We start from the raw sequence: 24,311 nt of genomic DNA on the forward strand, positions 1-24,311 counted from the left end.
GAACTGGAAAATGTACTGACTAGGGCGAAATAGTTTCTGTCATAATTAGATTAAAATAGCTGAGAGGTAATCCTCCTAAGAAGTTACTGCAGTGGGGCGGCCCAGGGAGCTCTTGGAACTTTGAGCAACATCATGTGATGAGTCACTCTTGAGATTTAATTTGTCTAATGTGGACTACAAGAAACAAAGGTTAAAAAACAAATAGAAAGAAAAGGGTTTGAAGTTCCACTAACATTAGGCAAACGACTATATTCCTATATCAATTCCTTTTCCTTGTTTAGATGTAACAGCATGTTTACTCTGCTCCTGTCAACCAGTAAATAAAGGATTGACTATATCTGCAGGTGTTAAAGACATTATTGCTCATCTGTGCTACTCAGTGAATTGTTAATCAGAAGTGGATATTAATAGTTCTGATCTAATTCTTTAATTATTATTAAAGCAAAAACAAGAAGCCTTGCAAAACAACACAAATGTGACATTTACATTTTCTGCCTGCAAGAAGTCACTGATTAGGATGATTGACAGAATAGCAGACCTGGAACTGGTGTATTGTGGTGTTGAACCAGGACCTTCCACCTGACCAGTGAGGTAAAAGCCTCAATTTTCAGACTGCAAATACTTCCAAAAATGTGATTTTTCATCTACATTGTTTGTGAACATTTGTGAAAAAATGTTTCCTTGATTGAGGCAAAGCAGTAACTGCTGGAACTACATGTAAATTCGGTGTCAGTTGTGGAAAGTAACTAAATACATTGAAGGCCTTTTTTTGCAGTTGTGTACAATTAAACCGACACCCATGTAGTTAGTTACTTTCATTTTACATACAAAATATAAGATCAACTTATAAAATCCAATACATAGATGGATACTACCCAAATAGGTGTTTTGCAGTTATCGAAGCGATGGTGGGATTTGCATGATGATAGACTCAAATACAATGATATGGGTTTGTAAAATAGTTAAAGACACTTATGAATGGACTATGTGACTTATTTAAGGTGATAGTACTTGTGAGCGTGTACATTTTGTATACCAACTACCTTGAGGTGTTCTTATATTGTGGTTTTGCAACTTAGGTGACGGATCTGTACACTAATTGGTCATTCTTGCTCATTGTTTACATATAAAGAAACACATTTATAGCATTTGCGTTGCGGTGACATTTCTATAATTCGGTCACTTGATGTTGTTTGACCTTCCCGGTGAGAAAGTGTCCCTGCAGGCGTTCACCTGTCCGCCAGGAAGTGCACCTGTAGCAGGATATCACACCTTTCCTCCTGTCTGTCTGCCTGCTCCCGCCCCCATCGACCAGAGCCCCACTCCCATTGGCCGGCGGGCCGAGCGAGCGACGCCTGTGTGGAGCACCTGGCCGTCAGTCATCGGCGCGGCTCTCAGTGGAGCTCCGCGCAGCGAGCAGGGCGCACGGCGATGCGGACGAAGGAGGGCAAGAATAAGGGCAACAGTCCGGTTTTCTCCAGCAACCCGGCGGCTCGGAGCTTCTCCTGGTCGTGAGGCTTCCATTCAACCGGGATTCGATCAACTACAGTCGCACAGAGAAGGACTTTAACCCGCATTTGGACGCAGCTCCGGGCCGGATATCCCCCCCCTTCCACAATCCGTAATCCAAGCCCCGGTCGTGTGGAGCAGTCGGAGAGGATGATAGCGTGAATATTTTTCTTTTGCTGTCTTGTTTATTTTGGAACCGGCACCGCTTCCCACCCCCTCGCACCCTCGCTATGGTGGACTCCCCCACCATGAGGAAGACTTTCGTGGTCCCGGAGATAAAACCATCCGACTTGTACGACTGTGCCAAGGCGAAAATTTGCGCAAGCGTCGGGTGGCTGTTGGCAAAGTCCTACGGCAGCGCAGGTAGGTTAGAGTGGAGGCTGCAGGCCTGCCCAGCTCGAGTCGTATTCACAGAGGTCTCATGCGTCCTTTTGTTGCGCTCATCGTGTGCGTGTGTGTGTGTGTGTGTTTATATTCTGTTCGGCAGCAGAGGTGAGCACATGCATGTAGGGTGACAGTGTGTGTGTGTGTGTGTTTGTGTGTGTGTGTATTTGTGTGTGTGTGTGTGTGTGTGTGTGTGTGTGTGTGTGTGTGTGTGTGTGTGTGTGTGTGTGTGTGTGTGTGTGTGTGTGTGTGTGTGTGTGTGTGTGTGTGTGTGTGTGTGGCTCAGCAGTTTCCAGCACAAAGAGCAGCAAATGAAAGGGACCATGCGCCCTACGCATTTTTTTTACACTGACACATGTCATTTGTTCTCGGTCAATGGGTGGTCACATTTTAAAGGTATGGTGTGTGTGTCTGTGTATGTGTGTGTGTTTGTGTGTTTGTGTTTGGTTCAGAGGAACAGGCCTCCTCCCTTCAGGCCTTATCACTCTCACCCATTATGTCTGTATTTCTGTCTGCAGGGCTTCGGTCACAAATTGCAGGGATGTTTTTAATCTTGTTGGGGCGTGGGGGGATTTTCACTACTAAAAATGACAGCACCAGTTGTATTCAGTTAAGAATTTGGATCAAGTAGCTGCATCCCTGCACAGAGGGAATTCACTGCCCAGCAATTTATTTTTTTGGGGGTTACTTTTCCAGTATCCTGTGTCAAGGTGCGCCTGCATGTGTGAAACCATCCAGCCTCTGTGATACAAAACACACCCACCTCAGAAAATAACCTGAATGAGCAGACGTATCATAAGACCGAGCATGTTGGTGTTTGGAGACTTTTACAGAGCGTCACTTCTGACCCTGAGGTGATAACAAGTCTCTCTGTTTTCGAGGCCTATCTCTAAAGATTAGATCTCTCACAGAGGACACCTAAAACTGTCCTGTTTGAAATAGGCTTGACGACACACTCTCTTTTTTATTTTGTTTTTAACAGAAGAGTACACACACCAGTCCTGTGTTAGGTCACTGTTTTTAAGTAATATAATTTAGATCCATTTACTAAAGCGGCACACGGTAAGAATCAAGAAAGCGCATTCACGTCTCTGAGCCGTGCATGTAAATCACACTAAGCTGGAGGTTAATTGTCAATATTTCAAAGACAGATTTAACTCAGTTTGGAATGAAAATGGTGGGAGGGGATCTCTGTTTTGACTCTAACAACATGACTCGCATGTTACACAATCCCAGGCAAGTCCCTGGCCTATAAGCTGCCGTGTCTGCGTGTGCTCTGTTAAGCACCTCAACCACACCCTCTGGTCAAAGTCGCCCTTCATCCCAAGATACAGGAATATGAAGACCAAGGCTGCGTGTGTTGTCGATGTGCATTTTTTAATCTTCATCAACTCAATGGCCTTACTGATAGTTTCCTGCAAAGTCAAGATGACATCATCATGTCCCTTCCCAGAAAGGGAAAGGTTCAGCCTGGAGAACAACAGATAGACACAGCTGGAGCCTGAGCAGGTCGTCTGGTCCCCAGCTCTTCTAGGTCAATTATCCTAATGATTACAATAGGCACCATTTTTAATCTCCGTCTTTGTGATACAAAATGGAGTTAACACAGGATCCCATAGTATATACATCTCGGGTCTTTATTTAGGCTGAGAACGAGAGCTGGCAAGGGCCTAATGACAGGAATAATAAAATATCTCTAGTCTACCCTAAAATTAATCAATGCTACTTTTAGGCTTGGCCTGAAATGCCATTGTTGGTATAAAATATTTCAAGGCTAGGAGGACAAGTGAACAGAAAACACAAACTCATTTTCAACACAACCAAACCCATAATAAATTAAACAATTTTAATTGATGCACAAGTATAACGGTTGTAAATATAATGCATAAACCTCGTCAGATTCTCATGCAGCAGTTTTTCTCCACCTTGTTAAGCAAAGGAGACACTGAACCATCCTGGGCTGGGCGAAAAAACAATATCAATATTCACATTTTCTTCCAGTCCAATATATATGTGGATAAATGCATTACGCAAGCACAGTGATCTGCCTCATATTTGTAAAATGTTTTGCTGTTTACCAAGTGTTATACAAGAGTTTGAAACCAGAACCTTCACTCAGCATCAGTCTTTAAACATAATAACAAAATAATAATGTGACATTTATGGTGATAAATTATCATTTTTGACTGTATGGCTCTAAACCATACCTTTTTGAATGGAAAGGAGATCATGCTCCAGCAACAAACCGCTCACAAAGGATGTGGCACCATAGACTCTGTTATGACAGCATGTTTGGAGCGTCATAATAACATTGTCATTGTCAAGAAGCAGCATAAAGTGTCAGATTTACATGCTGTCATTTACTGGATTCTGCTAGTATGGGTTTGTTTATATGCAGATATAAATGATGCACCACATAGAGGCCTATTCATATTTTCTACATTTTCTATCAGACTATACATGCTTTAAGACTTTCGTGGTAGATACGTGGTTTCTCAGTAATGAAATGCCATCTGATCATGTTTTGTAATGGCCTGACAGGACACTGATGCATAATATTTTCCTCATGCAAAGGAAAAGTTGTTTGGCAAGGATGTAGTTTAGGTTCTGCCCCTAGTTGCTGTAAACAGGTGACTTGACAGATCTTTTGAGGGTAAGTCAAACTAGTTTGTACTTTTACACTGGAATGAGACCAGAAACTCTTGATCCACCTGTTTGAAGGGTTGGAACAAACTTACTCATAAAGTAAACAGCATTTGTCTTTCAGTTTACCTTCTAAGTATGTAATTTAATTTGTGCGTCTTCCAGTTTATGGCCCAGCTTAAACATCTGTTTTGGTCATGGGTTTCTCCTCTTCCGACTTTTTCTCTTTAGCATGTTAGCCTCATCTAGCTACAAGCTGCTCCCGAAATCCTATTGGAGTGATTACTCACCCTCTCCCCATCATTGTAGCTATGGTGAGTCAACAAGGGACAAGGACCTGAGGAGGATGTGTTCTTGCTTTTAGTGTTTACTCAAGAGGAAGGCCTGATTGGTGTACTGCTCGAAACTCTTAGGTTCAACCCTGTTTACAGTCACTAACTTGTGAAGTGTGTTTAAAGATAATGTGTATGTGAAGTCACTTGCCACACCACACATGGAGGACAAAGATCACAGTAAAACCAACAGATCTGGTTGGAAGTCAGTGTCTAAACCTAAAACCGTTCTGCTTCAGGCTAATGCACACTGTCACTCTGTTATCCAGTGTTGTCCTGTTAGCACATATGATGAAGTGGGACTGTCCCTAGGATGTTGTTCTGTGTACACTGACTCTGTAATGCAGTTACAGGCTGCGTTGCTTAAGTCGTATAGAGCGCCGGCTGTGGTGATGGTTTACAGGACACACAGGGCTGTTAGGGATGGCTTATTCGTGTTAAGTGGACCTGTGGGTGTATAGAGAGATGGGATACCCCGGGCAGTCTCTGTCCTGTGGCTCAGGAGGTAGAGCATGTCATCCACAATGTCCAGAGGGTCAGTGGTTTGATCCATGTCTGCTCCAGGCCACATGCTGAAGTGTCCTTGGGCAAGATACTGAACCCCAAATGGCTCCTGATGGTGGTCTTGGCAACGTGTTTGATAGCAAGTGTGCAACATGTAGTAGTGCTGCGTGAATGGGTGTCTGAATGGGTGAATGTGGCTTGTACTGTATGTGTATACAGTTTTTACATGTTCTCTTGAAAAAGCTGTCTCACCTGTATTTTGATATAAATGTTGGCATGAGCATTGTTCTCTGAACTAGTGGGTCACATGAATGGTAGGGTGTTAGCATAGCCTCTCTCACCACCAGGAAGTTTTTGGGCAACAAAATAGTGCCGGCTTTGTTCTAAAAACAGGAGCGGATAATCATCTGTGTTTGAACCTTTCTGCCACATGATGAGGATGTTTATACCTCAGTTTTCCACAGAGAGAAAGTTTAAACTTACAGCGAATAGCCTTATCAAAACACAAGTAATGCTGAGTTATTCATTTAGTAAAATGTTCTCTTAAAGTGGAATGCTGACACTGAATGCAACTTTTAATTGGTCAGGTATGGACTTGTGCCTAAACATAAGTTTGGGTAGAAAGGGTAATATTGCAATTTAAACTTATTTACTTTGTACACCACTTCACATTTGAGACGTTATTATATATCTAATCTTAGCCTGGGTTCCATTAAGCAGCCTGACAGGTAAGATTGTCAAATCCAGCGATATTTACATAGTGCTGTGCCATGTTATTATAGAGAGCTACTTAAAGCTCCGTGTTGCTGTAACAACCTTCCTGAAAGCCAATGATGATTGTTTCACAAGAATCTTATTTTGAGAGGTGCTGGAGTCTTGTCATAGATTTTCTCCCCAGCAAACCTTCTTTTGGTGTTTGTCCTTATCCTGTTGATTACTGTCACACTCGAGTAGTAATGCCTGTGTCATGACCAGCATGCTAGCTCAATCAGTCAGTGAAGGAGAAGGACACATTGCTTCTTTTTATCAGCCGGCTCTCAAGCAATGCACGTCAGCGAACACAGCTGAACTCACTGCAGCCACAACGGCAGGAGATTAGAGACTTTAGATTAAATATTGTTCATGATGGTCCATCGCTGACATAGTCTTCCCTATTTTTCTTTTTACTATAAAAACAACAACAACGTGGCACTGCTGCTGTAGAAAAAAATGTCTGTTTGCTTAATTCTAACACACAAAGATTCGAGGTCAGGGTCAGCTTCAGCACAGAGCTCCTGCAGGTGGTAGGGATTAAATCTGTGGGTCAGAATCTCCTTGGTAGATGGCAAATGCTTATTTTAACCTCTCTACTTGAGGAGTAATCTCCCTGCTCTCCCAGCATAATAATGTGGCCACGTTAATAATCTTTGCACACATTTGACTTTTGCCTCTTTATTCAGTCCAGGAGATAAGCACTGACCCCATGACCTGTGAAAGTGGCAGAGAGACTGTTGCTCGAGTTTATGCAAACACACACAAGCTTGTGTTTTGATCCCAAATATTTCCCTGGAGTTGACGTTATGTCACATCTGTGGAGGCATCACTCTGCTTTTGACCGGGGCTTTAGTTACACTCAAGGCCAGCTAGTTGTTATTTTTATTGCTTCAAGATTTGCAGCTTTAAATAAAAAATAAAAAGTTTTTCTATGTGATACACTGTGTGTGACACACCAAGTCATTATTCATGGCCAGACTCTCCCTTAGGGAAATCATGCTCGTATCGATCTCTCTCATTTCACTGAGTCCTGGCATTTGCATGCTGCTTTGCCTTCTGGTGAAGTTTTTCCTTTTTCGTTGTAAACGTCATCTTGGGAACCTGTAAAACGATTTTTACGTGTCATGTAACTTTGTGAAACTGAGACCTAAAGATGGACAGTTTGGTTGGTGTTTCACAGGCTTTACAGCAGTAAAGTGAGCATTGTAGTCATGGCACGCAGTCGCATTTACAGTAAAGTGGACCGTGTGGTGGGACCGACCATATTGTCTGACATCTACAGTCATCGTGGAGGGAGAGGGAGAGAGAACATGGCACCGTCTCACCTCTGAAGCCGAGCGTTTTGTTGTCTGATGTCAGTGAATCTATTACATGACTTTGTAATTATACAACAACATAGTGAAACCTCCCTTGTAATAATCCCTTTGTTAGGAAGAACCCTACACACTCATAAACACACATTACTATGACATCTGTCCTTTCTCTTTTCAGGCAGACTGCTGGTATTCCAGCTTGTCACCTTTTTTCGCTGAAGGCCCCTTAAAACAGAAGGACACTTATTCCAGTATGTTTACACAGAGAAACAAGCTATTGAGTTTCCTGTTTGATTGATCTGGATGCTGAAAAAACAGTTTCATCGAGGGCGTGTCAAGTGTGTGTTTTTCGGATATGTTTTTTTAGGCTGTGCCAATGTTATTTACAGAGAGCCCAGTCTGAACCCACTTAGAGTTTTCTCATTTTCTTTTGAAAGTTTTGAGTTTGTAGATTATTCAGGTTACTGATTTGTGCCTCTGAGATTAAAATGTCTCTGTCAAGATCTGAAAGAGCAATGTTCACTGAAGCTTTTGTACAAATAGGGAAGAAGCAAGTGGCCGAGCATCTTGTAATCTGCAGCGTCTGACATGACCCAATGACCTTACTGCTTGCTCTCCTCTACCCATGTACTTGAATGTCGACCAAGGGTATATACCAACTGTATTAATCTACCACTGAGCAGAAAGCAGGTGTCAGTTCCCATGTTTAGGATGATCTTTAACTGAGCAAATGAAGGTGTGAAAGAAGTAGTCAGAGCTTAATTATATATATATATACATCTTTATTTGTTAAGAAGCACCATTCCTCCTGGAACCTATCAAACTCTGTCTGTTTTGTTTTTTCTCTTGGTAGAGAATGTCCCCGCAGAGCTGCGCGACCCCTTCTACTGTGACCAGTATGAGCAGGAGCACCTTAAACCGCCAGTCGCACGCCTTCTGCAGTCCTCCGAACTTTACTGCCGCACCTACAGCCTCTTACTGGGGGGCGCTGGAGCTGAGGCGCAGCCCAAAGACAACATTGCCCTGCTGGAGCTCCTCACTCAGAAAGGCATCGTCTCCAAAGACAAGGACACACTAGTGACTGATGCAGACCTCCGTCATAAACCCATCAAAATGGTAAAAATATGGAGCTTATATACAGACTAACAGAATTTTACCTCTGCCAAGGAGGTTATGTTTTCATTGATGTCTATTAGCAGGATTATGCAAAAACTACTGAACTGATTTTATTGAAACTTGGTGGAAGGGGGGAGATATGGGCCAAGGAAGAACCCAGCAACTTTTGGACCATACACAAAGGTGATGATGCCACACTGGTCTGGCAGGCAGGATTGATTCATTGAGGTAGAAACTGTTTTATGTTTGTGTATCAGGCCAAGAAGTGAACGTCACCTCCCCATGAAACCAGATACTCTGCTATACAGGAGTCCACAGAGAAGTAGCTGCATGTGCTTGGTTGATGATACATGGGCTTGTTTATGCTTTGATTCGAGGGATTAAAGGACATCAAAAAGACCCCCGCTCATCCGACCCCACCCCCATCCCCCGGTGCCCCCCCCAGCTGATCTGAGAGGATGAGTCTATCCAGCTGCTAGGGCAGTAATGGTGACACAAGGGACGACTACTTTAATTCCAGGTTGTGAGAGGAAGGGAGGATCGGGATACAATAGTTGGTCCGGACCAGGACAATGGTTAAACAGTTCTGGTGAAACATTAGATACTGGGTTGAGGGAATACTGTGAGTTTAGTGAGTAAAATCAAGAGGAACTGGTTTGTCCTCTTAGCCCTTCACAATGATCTCTCTCTCTCTCTCTCTCTCTCTCTCTCTCTCTCTCTCTCTCTCTCTCTCTCTCTCTCTTCTCTCTCTCTCCCCACTCTCTCTCTCTCCCACTCTCGCCCCCCCCTCTCTCTCCCTCTCCCATTTATTTTTATCTCCCTCTCACAATAGGACTAATTTCATTTTCTATGGAATCATAATAGTCTAAATGAGGGGAGGTACTTTGTACAGATTATCTTCCTCACAAAGTGGCATACAACTGTATTTTCCCAGCCATCTTGGATCATAAACATACAGGCTGTTTTTTAAAAACCTCTATGGAGTCTCCAGGGATCTGCATGGATACTGTTGTTGTACCTTGAAGGTTGTTTGCTCCGCTGCTGAAAAACCCTTCAGCAGATGCAGTTCTTCTATTGCCGGCAGTTGTGATGATACACTTAAATGTATCTATGACATCTTAACTAAACAGCACAGGAGTTTTATGACCATTAGCCCGTTGATATGAAAATTATAGGTTGATTAATTTACTACTGTGGTATAACCATACCTAATAGGACAAAACAAACCTAATGTAAGCTTGCCCTGAATTTGAAGTCATATACAGTTGTTTGGGCAGGACAGTTTTTTTTTTCTAAACTACAAACCTGCTGAGAGTTAACCACCTGCTCTGACAGATGTTCTACTTCACACCAAAATACACAAAGATTTCAATCGGGGGGGAAAGTTAAGAAAAACAAAACATATGATGTTAAAGGTTGTAGACATAGCAACAAGGATCATGATTTCCCTATTCATCCTTATCCCTACAGCATCAGAATAAAGGCCTGACGACACAGTACGTCCCTTATTTCATGATGTTGCTGCAATTTGTGTGTATTTGCGTGCATCTCAGCTCTAGATATGGCTTCCAGATTATTATTCCAGACTATGGTTCATCATGAAACTCTGGCAAGCAATGAAAGTGGGTCATGCTGCAGCAGCATTAAAGGATGGAGCATCAATGTGGGTCTTGGCCAGTAAACTGCTTTGGAGCAGCAGCAATTTGCTGCAGCGCTGCTGTATGTTACAGCTTCACTTATCTGTGTCAAACAAGAGGATAACAGTGCATTTACATAAAAGTATGTTGAGTCATGTTTGTCACTGACAGGTGACGGAGCCATGCACTATTGATGCTTTTTCCATTTGTTATAGATTGATTTAACATCTTGCATCATTGCTATTCATTGAGAAATTTGGCTTATGTATAAATCCAGGGATGTAGGTTTATCCTGACCCACTAAGATGTTTGTGCTGGCTTGGGTTTGCAGCACCAGTGTCAGTACGGCGTGCCAGTGACCTGCTATGTAAAACTACGCAGTTGGTGCGTTGATTAAAGTAGGGCAAAAACACCACAGTAATATTCCCTTCATCAAACTGTTAAGCTGCTGCTACAGGATGAAGAAGCATGTCTTGTTTGTCCCTGCCTCTAGACCTTGACATTCCTTGGTCAATAGTTAGATTTAGAAATATACAGGAAGAAAATGAACGCAGTGAGCTGCATCATCTAGGACAAGTGGAGAGTGAGTCCCATTTTCCTCTGAATAGTCTGTAACAAGATAGGGTCTAAAGTCTAAAGCACAAACAATTACGTTAGAAACAAGACAATATATATTCATTAACTTAGACTTAATCTTGTTCTTTGTGTCTTGATGTAACCTTCTAAATAAAACTTTACTTATAATATGTAAAATTTGTTTTGAATTACTAGCAATTCTGGATTTAGTTTATTTCAGTTTATAGTGTCTTGTAATTCCATGCATGCTGGACATGCTTGTGTACAAGGTATTGACAATAATATCAAAGATTATGTGTTAATATAATGTTTTGTTATCCTAATGTTAATATAATGTATTATCTTACAAAATTAAATTTTAAATGTAGTTACATCTATTTTTGATAATTAAACTTGTGAACAGTTATTGATAAATATGCTTTCAGAGTGTATAAGGTTGTAGAAACAGTCAATGGCCCAGCTCTTGCAACCTAAGCTAGCACCATTGTTTTCACAGGCTAGTGCCTGGAGCGAGAGTACATCCTTGGGCCCCTTTGGAGTGGCCATCAGAAATGGAGCTTTCTGCAGTCTCCACCCTTTACCCACGTACCCCAACCCCCATCACTCCTGAGATTGAGGATAAAGATCTGTGAAGATTAGAGATAATCTGCCATGCAGACTGAACGTCATCATCCACGACTAGATGACACGCCAGAGATGACCACTGACTCACAATGCACATAACATAACATCTCTCAACATCACGCTCATCACTAATTTATTACATCCATTGTTGGCTGGGACAGTGGGATGTCATCACGTTTCTAACCGGCTGAAATTGATTGCACTGGAGGACTGGGCTGAGCGTTAGTTCCCACAGTGACAAAGTAAGTCATGTAGCCATAATGCAGCTAACCCTCCTCTGGTCCCTTGTTGGTTTTGGATGGATACTGACACTTAAATCATACTGCTGTGTTGGCAGCTTTCTGCTCATGTGCGCATCAGTCAAGAGATTAGTTGGAAATAGAAGTGGCAGACTATCAGAAATATCTGGAACCATCATCTTTCTCTTCTGCTTTGGACCTTAGCTGATGGAAAAATTAATGTGGAGTACGAAAATCAACATTTACATCCTGTGGTTTAAAACTGTTGTAGACTTTTTTCTTTCTTTTTTCTTTGCTTATGCATACAGTCCATGTTCAAATGGACGAACTGATAACCATATAACCTCCTGTGCAAAATCCCTGTGCCGGGCCCCAGACCTGCCAGATCCCCCTGTTTGTCTCCCTCACAGCATCAGGCAAGGTAGGGGGATGGGGTTAAGTCATATTTCAGACATAATCAGGTTTTGCCCTCACTGTAATCTCGCTTACTGATCCACAATAATAACTTCACATTCTTTGTTTGGCACATCTTTGACACGATGATGTAAGCAGATTTGGGCCGTAAAGACCATAAAGATTGATCGGGTTAATTGACGAGGTATTAATTTTTCCTCTTTCTCACACTGGTTTGTGGATCGCTAAGTGTTTGCTGGCTGGATGTTTCCGAGCAGAGAGCCGGTGCTAAGCCAGAGCACAGAGCGGTGCTGTGGTCAGGCTTGTGTTGAGATGCATTGTGGGTCAGCTAGTTGGTTGTTATGGTGATCTGGCAGTCTCTGCGCTGTGTGTTCATGAGTCGCTCCTCTCTCCCCTCTCATTAGGGAGACTTGTGATTTAGCTTAGCAAGCTCTCCTGGGTCTGCAGGGGGAAATCCACTAGCAGCCCCCCCTGCCCCCCTGTCATTCAGCCCTTTTTGTCTCCTCTGAATAATTAGTGTACAGTACGACAACAGGGTCTGCCACTTTCACCCAGTCTGTCATTCTCTCTTGTTCATTTCTTCTTTCTCTCTCTCACTCATCCTGTCTTCTTTCACACTGTGACAAAAGCTCCAACCTGTGATTACACTGTGTGGCTAAATGCAAAAGTATGAGCCTTCCTTAAATCACCTCGTTTGATCTGGAGGGTTTCACAGCTACTGGCAGAATTTAGCTCAACATCAGTGTGCTGTGTTGTAGGGCTCAGACATATTAGTGACTTTATTTAATCCGGACCTCAATCAGGCCTCAATCTCAAGACAAGCACAGAATTTTGTATATATGTGTGTGTGTGTGTGTGTGTGTGTGTGTGTGTGTGTGTGTGTGTGTGTGTGTGTGTGTGTGTGTGTGTGTGTGTGTGTGTGTGTGTGTGTGTGTGTGTGTGTGTGTGTGTGTGTGTGTGTGTGTGTGTGTGTGTGTGTGTGTGTGTATATATATATGTGTGTATGTTTATTTAATTCACCGACCAAACAAAACAATTTAAATGCAGACAAAGAATAATAATCTTATATAATCTGCTCCTTTTTCACAAGACATTAATTTACAAAGCAAATAATTCAAGAAAATTAAAATGTTAAATAACTGCAGGCCAACACAGCCCCTCACATCCCTCTAGTTCCTAAATTACAATTCATTTTATACCATTCAAAGAAGCTCAGTCATCAAGACTAGAACATTTTATTTTACCATATATATTCAGTGTATGAATGCTGATATATATGAAAGTTGATTTGTAAATATGAATAACAATCAGACCGTTGACCGATATTTCCACTTAACATAGAAGCTGCAGCTCTTGTCCTGGCAGCCGAGTTTGTGGGAGCAGGTGAGCCAGAGCCACATCGCTCCCAGTGACTGACTGCAGCACATCCAGAGAGCCTGACCCAATGCTATCTGACAAGCCTTTGCTGGCGTAGCCCGCCCTGCTCGACCCATCAGTGGGTCTGTCTAGGTCAGCACTTTACATCAGGGTTGAGTAAGCAGACATGCAGACAGGGCTCATGCACGCAGCTGGAGCGCCACCAGCCTCGATCAGGGGCAACGCTAAGAGGTTAGACCAAGAATGTCTGGCCTCTAAAGTGGAATTTGTAAGTAGTAAAAGGGAGCAGGCACTGATTTGCACAGATTAGGCTCAAAACTGAAGATTGGAGATTGTAGGAGTGGCCCCTTGACAGGAATGTGTTGTTTGCGACTTGCCTGTCTTCTGACTGGCCAGAATTAATTACTATAACAAGGGGCTTGTTGCAATTAGCTAGTATTGAGGCGGCTGGGGACCCAGTGCTGCTGTTTGATGGCAACTACAAGTGAAATTGATACAGGAAAATGTGAGAATTATACATTGAATACAAAAACTTGAAACAGAATTGCTATCATGAATAATCCCAATGATTTATGTTATTTGCCAATTGTTTGTGGGAATAAAATGTAAATTATGTACATGGTTAAAATATCTGAATCTCTTGGAGCACAATGGAGGTTAGACATGTGAAGATCTGTTGGTTTCAGCTCCATGGCACAGTGGAGCACAACTTCTAATGAGCTAACAGGTTTATAGAGTTAAGCTGTTCACTCTGACTGAGCTGATAATGTCGGTGGTGCATTTTAATGGGCTCTGGCCATTAGAGAGAACACAGTAATGGTCTCACGTCTCAAGTATGAGGAAAAATCTGCTGGATAAAAGTGCTTGGGAATAGAGAATATATGTAAGCAAGAGGTTTTGACTGATTGTTTATGTGTGGGCAAAAGAAGTGTATATGTAGTTAGACCGTTTTACAGCATTTTCTCTGTCTGGAAAAACACAAACACCAGAGGAGCAGAAAGCACATGGAACACTGAGAATGCAGTTTTTTCTTTTGCTTCCTGGTGATCTAGTTACAACACCTCATTTTCTCCCACAGTCTCCTACACATGAGTCATAAAGCAATGTTTCACTGCACAATAGAGACGGAGAAGGCAAATGAAGGGAGAACAGCTGAGGAATGACAGTGCAGGAACACGCATGTTAGCACATTACAGGTCCACTGCCTCTTTTAATGATTTAATGATTGTACAAACATAGGTCCAAAGTTCACCGACATCCACTCGTGTGTGCGTTTGCTCGCTGAGAACTCTTGTTTGTGTTTCCGCTGACTCACGTGGCGTCTGGTGACCTCTAGAGGATGCTGCTGGTAACTATCAGTCGTGGTACAACAGTAAGAGGTGATCTGCAGTGAGCCGGAGAAATGTCAGCGTGCAGCATTATTGTGTTAGCTCTAATTGATTTATGTTGTTATGCTCTCTGGCCCCAGCTCTGACTCTTCCTCTTCTTTTTCCTCCATGCTATTGGTGCAGAGCGCCCACCTTGCCGTGATAGACGCCCTGATGACAGCGGGAGCCATGGAGACGGTGGCTGCGGTGAAGACGTGTGGTTCGGCTGAGTTGCTGGGCGGAGCTGCCAGCTGGGAGGAGGCTCTGCTTCATTGGGTTAACGGGGTAAAGAGCCGGCCAGAGAGGAACACATCTTTATTGCATCCTGTCAGAAATTGTTCATACTTATTTAGCTGTCTGTTGTACAAGATACAATGTCACGTTAGCCATTTTATAAACATGACACAAAGTACAGATCCTTCACCTAAGTGTACTAACTATATATATATTTTTTTCTTACCGTATCCTCAGTTAAATCAGAAGCTGAGAGAACTTACAGAAGGACCCCAGAATGACTCGTCTCAGGCTACAGAGCCCCAACCTCTTCAACCCTCTGTGAGTTTTACATTACACATCCAGTGTATTTCTATCTCTTGTCACACATCATTATATCCAAACACACCCTTTGACATGATGTATTCAGTGTTACATAAAAGTGTCTCTCTATTAAGCCTATATTGTTGGTTTTGCTGCACTTTCAGGCCCAGGAGTGGTTGACACAATAAATACAGTGCAGCGTCACTGCTTTGTCAACAAGGTTGTGTTGTCATGGCAAGAAATTAGCATCATCTCAAACCCTTTCTCTCCTTTTGTCTAGTTCTTCTTCTGTAGGCGTAATACCTCTTGTTGTGCTCCTGTTCTCCACCTCCCTGTCTTTCTCTTTTTCCTATCCCCTCCTCCTCTCTGACAGTGTCCCACTCGCTGGTACTGGAAACTTGTTCCTGTAAGTTCCCTCCTTTCCTCTGCTCCCTCCCCCTGTCCCTCCATCCTTCCAGTGTCTTCATCAAATTTATCAGCAAATATCTGATGGTCAGGTGTGTTTTTATTTTTTTCTCCATATGCTGGTGTGGGAATGCTAGTGTGCATCACATTCTATACGCTGCATTGAATTGCACGTCACAGCGTAAATGTCATAGGGCGGGGCATGGCAGGGGCGTGGAAGGCATTGTTTGTCGAAACATGAGTGGTGCATGAATCACAATTGGGACCCGAGCAGGCCTTGAAAGTGATCGATGTCTAACCGGTTCCTCTGGTTGTCTGTGACAGAGGTGTGTGTTTGTTGTGAAAAGCTACAGGGGTTAACAGAGACAGGATTCTTGTCGGCTCGTCCCTGCTGACCGTCTGTTTTTTTTTTTGTTTACCTCAGTTGTACTGGAGACGCCTTTTTTCTTTCTCTTTCTCTTGAGACCCTGACCTGTCCCACTTTTTCCTGACAAAACCCTCCTACATCCTGCCCTCCCCTTGAATTTATCATTTCTTCACCTAATCCGTCTCTTGTACATATTAGCATGACCGTTTTTTTGTCCTCTTTCTCACATGCAGTTATTAAAACATTTTCTGTATTAAAATGCATTTGGACTTAAGAGTATTGACCTGTGTTTTGAAAACACTGACTTTGATGGTGATGTTTAACGTTAACTACACGTAACAAATATTTCACTCATAAACCTTTTTAAGTAGTAGATTGTGTTGTTGATTTGCTGTTTTTTGCTTTTTTGTTGTTTTTTTTAGCTCCGCTACAGGAAGGATAAAATTCAGTCCAAACAAACGGCCATCTTTCCAGTGGTGAATGAAGTCAAAGACCTGTCCAGTGGTTGTGCCATTGCTGCTGTCATACATTACTATTGTCCTGGACTGCTAAGACTTGAAGGTACCAACAAACACTCTAACCACTAACCCTGACCCTACAGCCGTTTTCTGACATGAACTCCAGGCAAAGTCTGGATAATGTCCAAACCAAATTGTCCGGACATTATCTGGACTTTACCTGGAGTTCATGTATGAACATATGATCAATGGAGCAGGATATTGTCCAGGTCAGACGTGTTCACAACAACAGGAAACTCTCCAGAGGGTTTAGGTGAGGGGGGGTGTCTAGGTAGAGCAGGAGGCAGGACATGACGTATCAATTCAGTTGCTGAAGTCAGATGTTTTTGTTTACAGCAGAAAGACACCGGCGGAAAACACTCAAAAGTGTCTGTAGCTTGGACATTTGCGTTTTCAAATCCAGCCCATCCGGATCATTTTTGGAGAATATCCGGAGTTCAGTGCATGTCTGAAAGCAGCTTAGGAGTGAAAAGCTTTACTGTAGTTTACTTTACAACTTTGCTTTTGTACTGAAGTTATTATATCAGTTAATAAATGTTTGTTTTCCTCTCCCCAAGATGTTTGTATGAAGGATTCCATGTCTGTAGCAGACAGCCTGTACAACTTGCAGTTCATCCGTGAATTCTGTGACAGCTGTCTGAAGAGCTGCTGTCACTTGGCACTGGAGGACATGATGTACACCCCACAGGAGCTTCAGGTACTTCCGTTGACTGAATGACACACTCACAAAAAAATCCAGAGTACTGAGTTTTCTTAATACCTGATTTATTTTTGTGTGATTTTTGTAGGTCAACTGGCTGAGCTTCCTGGCAGAACTGCTTAGCTGGTTCGAAGTACGAAAGCCAGACTTTGTTCAGCCAATAAACGCGTTGGGTAAGTGTCACTAATTATGTGGTGCTTTGTAAATCCTGTAACATCTTACAAGGAAGATCATGACATGAGATTGTCTAATCGTAGGATTTATCTCTTTGTTAGATGGTTCCACACCAGTAACACCAAGTAGCTTGACTGGAAACAGGTACTGAAGCTCTCTTAATGTTCATTTGTTTTTTAAGTAGTCTGATAAATTCTTTGGATGCACTTGAACTTTATTTTTTCCCTGGCTTGCAGTACCTCCCCTTCTATCTTCAAGAAGCCTTTTCTCCCTATCTCCTGCCCCGCATCAGGTAAGATTAATACTGTCTTCTCATCATAACATCAAACTACAGACCTTTGTATGCGCTTATCATTTTCATTTTCCCCTCAATGCTTGTTTGTATTTTTCATGTTGCACGATACCCTTGTTTTCTTACTTTTATAAATATCTTAAACCACTTGTACATATTTTTTTTACTTTTATTGTGCAGTTTGGTTGACATGTGCATCCATGTGTGTTGTGCCTCCCTGTGTTGTGTGCATGCCTTCACATGTTTGTGTGTGTGTCCCATTATACTCAGGATCTTTGACTCAGTCTACCTCAATGTCTCATATAGAAGGAATTGGAAAGACATGGAGCAAGAAACCTCTCAGGTTAGACCAATATATTCGGCAACACTGTCTTTCTTACTTTTTCGATTGGACTTGTACTGACATTTTTCTCTCTTTCTCAGCCGACCCTTGTCAGCAGTATCCTTCAGCATCCCTTTTGGCCTGGACAGTGATGTGGACATTGTGATGGGCGACCCCGTGATAACCCGCTCTGTGAGCTCAGATCAACTCAACCGAGCAGCCCAAAACATAATCCACGTACCCTACACCCCTCCTGAAGACATCAGCCATTTGCTTAACAAACCCTTGGGCCCCAGTGGCTCACAGAGAGCTTCCTGGGCCACACAGGCTCCTAGTATTCCACGGTTGGCAGAGCAGAATGGTCTTGCAGAGAGTGAAACAGGAGAGCTGCCTACCATCGAGGAGGCTCTCCAAATTATCCACAACGAGAGCAAGATGGAGCCTCGTTTACACCCGGATGGGGCTCCTGATGGCTTCTACCTCCACTCTCCTGATGACCCCGCTAGTTCGCGACACACCAGCAACATGAGCTGCTCCGCTCCTTCACGCTCAGGAATGATGTACCGGCCTACAGGAGAGTCCAGGGACTCCGCTCGCACCAGGAACACCTCCGAATGTTCACGAGATGATGACTCAGTCTTGAGAGACGGCAGTGTGGACTCAGATGCATCAGAAGACATGCCTAAGGCCCGGTCCACTCCCACCACACCAGCTGCTGGTGCTCACTCTGCTAGGAGCCATGGCAAAGAGGAGTCTGACAGCGGTGTCAAGTTGACCAGCTTTGCAGAGCGCAAAAAGAAGCAGATAATAGATTCTCCGAAAGCCAGGGACTCCTCTTCTCCTCAGATGACCACATGGGCACAAAAGACTGAGGAAAGCCCCAGCAAGAGCCCACAACTCAATAATGAGATGACTGAGCTGGGAGTTCGGCTTGAAGAAAAGCGCAGAGCTATCGAAGCCCAGAAGAAACGCATTGAGGCCATTTTTTCCAAGCACAGGCAAAGACTGGGTAAGAGTGCCTTTCTGCAGTTAAAGAAGGAGCAGGATGAGGGCGAGGGGGAAGGAGGGGATGGCAAGGTCAGCACCTCATCCACAAAAGAGGAACTCTCTCGCTTGAACTTGGAAGAAAGGCTAGCTCACATGGAGGAGGAACAGCGCCCCTCAGTGAAGGATGAGGGTAATGTCAAAGGGGGGCTTCAGCTCAACAAACCGTTAAGTCACTCCAAAGAAAAGGCAGGTACACCAGGAGAGAAGGGCTCTGGGACACCGGGTGAAAAAATGGTGGCTCCACTAGGGGACTATAACAATGCTGTGTCGAAGCTGACTGCAGCTCTCAGCTCCCTGCAAAGTGACATGCACCGACTTACAGAGCAGCAGAACCATCTCGTCAAGAAGAAAGCTGTGGGTTCCTGGGTTATTCCAGCCAGCCCTAAAACCTCCACCCCAGCCCATACCCCTGCACGCATGTCTCGAGAATCCAACCGAGATTTAAATTCAGCCTCCTCCTCTCCTTCTCCATCGCGTAAAATCACAAACCACGGCACTCCTCCTAAATCTCCTCATGTCCACCGTAGAGCCCAATCTGTGCCCCCTAAAAGCCCCAGACACCACCAAAACAGTCGTCCCTTGGACATTAAGGTCCCGACCGTGTCGAGAGTTCTTGTCACTCATCAAAACGTGGACCGCATCCCCCACCGTCGGCGAGTAAATCCCTGGCAGTCCCAAGTCCAGACTTCATCCTCATTCTCTATTGGGGACTCTGGCAGCCTAGATGACCTGCGCTCGTATGGACCAAGTCCAGTTCCCACGCCGACACTGACCCCTGTACCATTTCCTACCCCGACGCACCGTCCTGCCGCAGATGACACCCTGTCAGAGGTAGGCTCCAACGATGACCATAGCATATTTAGCATGGACCTGGACGCAGGGTCTTTGCATGGTCATGCAGCCAAGAAGGAGGGGCTTGGAGGTGGGGGCTGCAGCTCTGGTGCCCCATCAGAGTGCTCCTTTGAGAGTGATGCCCCTGCCGGGATGGTGAATGGCAAACGCAGCAGCCTGATTGAGATCCCGCTGTCTGCTCTGCAAGATGGGGATGAGGATGACCAACTACCTGACGCCTTTTCTGACACAATGAGTGACCAGACAGAACCAGAGATGAAAGGAGGGGTCGGTTTCTTTTTCAAGGTAGGTGACTAATCATTATTAATGAATGTCCCATTCTAAAAATTCAGTGTTTTGTAACTTCTCCACGTTAATGTTTTTTTTATTTTGGTCTTCATTATTAGGATGACATGAAGCGACCGGAGGACGAGATGGCCCAGCGAAGAGCAGCTTTGCTGGAGAAACAGCAGAAAAGAGCAGATGAGATGAAAAGGCGCAAACTGGAGCAGGAAAAAGAAAAAGAATTAAAGTGAGAATCATTTTCACTCAAACATCTGCACCCATAGCCAGATGAAGGCTGTAGCATTTTGTGTCTTTGTGAAATTAAATGTAACTTTATTTATTTATTATTCAGGTTCATAAAGTGTGAATACATATATATTATTTACTTTCAGCAAGCCTCAGTGGATGATCATCGAGGGCTGGGGGAACAAGGGAGAGGACACACCACCGACCCCCGGCACCCCTACAGCATCACGCACCACACCAGTAGAGGGGACTCCCAAGCGCAGAGATGACTTCACTAGGCAGGAGTATGAACGGAGACACCAGCTGAAGATCATGGAAGACTTGGACAAGGTGCTGAGGCAGAAACCCACCACGGTTCGCGGGGTCAAGAAGCAGAGACCCAAGACTGTGTTCAGAGATGACTCCGGACTCTCTCACAGCCCTGCCAAGGGTTTCACGGGTAAATAGTTTGAACGTTCACTAACTGGTGTCTTTTATATGTCCGCTTTTTACACACACATGCTTTTGGCTTCTTAGTATAATTTCCCCTTTTTCCATCCTCTCTTCCCTCATCTAGGCACCAGGCTGAACAAAGTGTACTCCCACTCAACCATGAACCTGTCATCCATGGCGAATGACTCTGGAGGCCTGTCAATTAGGAAGTCTCCCAGGTAACCTGCACATTGAGAGGCTTGAGAGGAAGTAATGAGCCAAAAACAAGTCCCAAAGATATAAGCAAATTTACTATTAAAAAAAATGCTGAGCTCCATGATTATAAATTGTTTTCATTATATGAGACTAGACTTTTATTAATGAAAAATAACACATAATTATTGATAATTTTTTAATACACGTTTGTAAATATTTACAAACGTGCAAATAAAATATTGCCAGAATATCGAAGACAAAGTTTTCAATATTGTTAGTGAGTTTACTGTTTGTAGGATTGTATATCCATAGCTCTTTTGCTCAACCAATATAATACGGGCGTAGGCACACAGCCTCAAGGTCTAATAACGACTTATCTTTTGTGACTTCCTCTAGCCGTTCACACTCTCCTTCCCGGCTAATGTCACCAGGACGATCGATGGCTATGAATGGAGAGAGAGACTGGGAGAATGGCTCCACCATTTCCTCCCCTGCCTCAATCCCAGAATACACAGGTCAGTCATATGTTCCCAACGTCGAGTTTTGTTTTAAACTATAAAAATTACATTCAATGAACATGATTCTGTCGGGTACATGACATTTGGAAACTGTTATCCTGCAGGACCGAAGCTGTACAAGGAGCCTAGCTTTAAGTCCAACAAGTTCATCATCCATAATGCCATCACTCGCTGCTGCCTGGCCGGCAAGGTCAATGAACCACAGAAAAACAAGATTGTAGAGGTAAGCCAACAAAGAGGTCCACCCCAACTAGGCTATAAGTGACTGAGTTCTGGTCTCTGCTGCAGTTAACCGGTGTTTCTTTCTCTCTTCAGGATATGGAGAAAAGCACTGCCAATCATTTCCTCATCCTCTTCAGAGATTCCAGCTGCCAATTCAGAGCAGTTTACACCATGAACCCTGAAACAGAGGAGATGGTACGGCTCACTGGTATCGGCCCCCGCTTCATCTCACCCGAGATGGTTGAGTCCATTTACAAGTACAGCTCTGACCGCAAGCAGTTCACGGCCATCCCGTCCAAAACCATGTCCATGAGCGTCGACGCCTTCACCATCCCCGGTCACATTTGGCAAAAGCGCCCAGGAACTCCCAAAAAGCTCGGCACCCCCAAATAAAGACGATGCACAGAAAAGATGGGTGGAGATGTTATCATTCAGGGAACCCACTCCCAGCATGACTCCTATTGTCCTGTATTTTGGCCAGTGAGGCACTTGAGGTTGTTCAGTATACAGTTAGACTAACAACGGACAGCATGACTGAAATATCAACCTTGACCCCTACAGCAAAAACTCTACATGCCAAGAGAAAGAGCCAATCACTCACTCACTCACTCCTTCAGCCATTGTAGTTAAAATAGTTTCAAGAGCTTCTGATTGGCCCTCGATTGTAAAATGTAATCTTCTAATTCTGCCAGGATGAAGAATTCTCTTCCTCTTGCACCCTGCCTCCCTGTGACTTGCCTTATTCTGCCCCCAGAGTAATTTTTCACAACTCTTAGGTAAGAAAAAGAGGAGACGACCATACTGCCTTTGCCCGCTTAACAGTATTTTGGGCCGGAGTAGTCCCCCCTTCCCCTCTCGATTCTGCTTGCTTTTCCTTTTGCTGCCTTTTCTTCGAACCCACTCTCTCTCTCCAGTCGAATGAGTCAAGTGGCTCAGCTCCCTGTTCTGATCTCAGCTGAAAATGAACAGCAGGTAACACTGCTCTCATATGAATGTAGGGCACACACTAACCGCTCGATCCATTCAGGGGTATTTCTACCGATTGGTCAGGACGAGAAAGTACCACGGGGTGGTTCCTCTGTGGGCTGCGCTGGTGGTTGCTACTGTGGAATTTCACACCGAGAAACCGCTTGTGCTCCTCAGTCTGTGCACTCCACTCCACTTCCACTCTCCTTCAGCTGTAGACATCTGGATGTTTTTTTTAATACTATTTTGACATGTTTTTGCTGGACAAATCACTTCAGCCATTGAGAGCTGAGAGAAGAATAAAATTCATGTGACTCGTTTCCTGTTAAATTGCTTTCTCATTCTCGACATGATGAATTGAAACGTCATCTGAGTCTATCTCGAGATACGATCCTGGAAAACATGAAGGAGGGCTTTATCGTGTTTACCATTACTTGGATACAGCTCTGTGTGAAAATGATAATCATTGCTAATTTAATATATACTGAATGCTGATTACTTTGATTTTTTTTTTTTTTTGACAATGATTTGTAAAAAGTAAGTTGACCTTTGTAAGCTATGAATAAGCTAGCCTGCTGCTTGAGCATTAGTGAGATGGATGGTTGAGATGAGAAAGAGTGAATGAGAATGAATAGAAATTGTCAAACAGATGAAAATTGCTGAAACCTTTCGTCTAGGGATTAATAAACCCTTTAGGTCACTAGGAGTCTGTTTCCTATTATATGATTCCCTGTTTGTGTGTCTCGACATTGTTTTCTTAATGAAGGATAATTACAGACTGTAACAGCCCTCATCATCCCCACAATCTCTAGACTCCATGTATAACTGGGGGAATGTAAACGCCAAACCGTTTTGTTTTTACCAATATCACGGAGTGAAAGAAAACAATCGACTCTGCATCTGTTTTGTGATCAGTTCAAATTCACCATAGGATCTGTGGGAGTTTGGCTTCTTCTCTTCCTCTTCAGTCTTTAGCAGCTCCTGCAGCTGTCTGACTGCCTCGTGTGTTTGCGTGAGATGTGAAAAATGTGTTGAGCAGCATTAAGAAAAAGGTAAAGTAGATGATTGATTAAAAGTGTGCGTGGAGGAGTGCATATGAAATACGTGGATGTTTGTATTTATGTATTTGTAAAGAGTAGTACATGGTAGTTAACACTATATTTTTTGATTCTGTGCAATTCTCCCCTAGAAATCCCCACATCACCCAGAGATGTATTTATTTGGTTTGCATTAGATGTTGCATTTGATGTTTAGTTTTCTGTTTCTACTTGTCTTTTTTTTGGTTAAGGTCTTAAGTCACTCATTCATTTCATGTAGGAGGTGGCATACCATTTTTCTTTCTTATGCGTTATCAAATTTGTGCCAGAACACTATGTATGTTCATTTCATAAACTTGACTATCCCTGCAACTGGACCAGACGAATAAAAATCCTTTTTGAATCATCGTCATCTTTTTCTTTTTTCAT

The 24,311-nt window shown here is 43.5% G+C and overlaps 1 protein-coding gene across 3 annotated transcripts; it reads left to right on the forward strand.

The window, feature by feature from the left end:
• Positions 1-1,397: 1,397 nt before the first annotated feature.
• On the forward strand, positions 1,398-24,285 carry camsap3 (calmodulin regulated spectrin-associated protein family, member 3). Of its 3 annotated transcripts, none has more exons than XM_035180901.2 (18): positions 1,398-1,872; positions 8,292-8,554; positions 14,933-15,073; positions 15,260-15,343; positions 15,699-15,731; positions 16,520-16,658; positions 17,173-17,312; positions 17,404-17,488; positions 17,591-17,633; positions 17,726-17,781; positions 18,052-18,124; positions 18,205-20,287; positions 20,389-20,513; positions 20,659-20,951; positions 21,069-21,162; positions 21,536-21,654; positions 21,762-21,880; positions 21,973-24,285. In XM_035180901.2, the coding sequence occupies exons 1-18, from the start codon at positions 1,740-1,742 to the stop codon at positions 22,270-22,272; spliced, it is 4,323 nt and encodes a 1,440-aa protein (XP_035036792.1). In that variant the 5' UTR covers positions 1,398-1,739; the 3' UTR covers positions 22,273-24,285. The 3 variants fall into 3 exon arrangements, with proteins under 3 accessions (XP_035036792.1, XP_035036794.1, XP_035036793.1); XM_035180903.2 differs by having other exon boundaries at positions 18,088-18,124; XM_035180902.2 differs by lacking the exon at positions 15,699-15,731.
• The last annotated feature ends 26 nt before the right edge of the window (positions 24,286-24,311 follow it).

This window comes from Hippoglossus stenolepis, chromosome 16, assembly GCF_022539355.2.
Source record: "Hippoglossus stenolepis isolate QCI-W04-F060 chromosome 16, HSTE1.2, whole genome shotgun sequence".
Taxonomy (NCBI): domain Eukaryota; kingdom Metazoa; phylum Chordata; class Actinopteri; order Pleuronectiformes; family Pleuronectidae; genus Hippoglossus; species Hippoglossus stenolepis.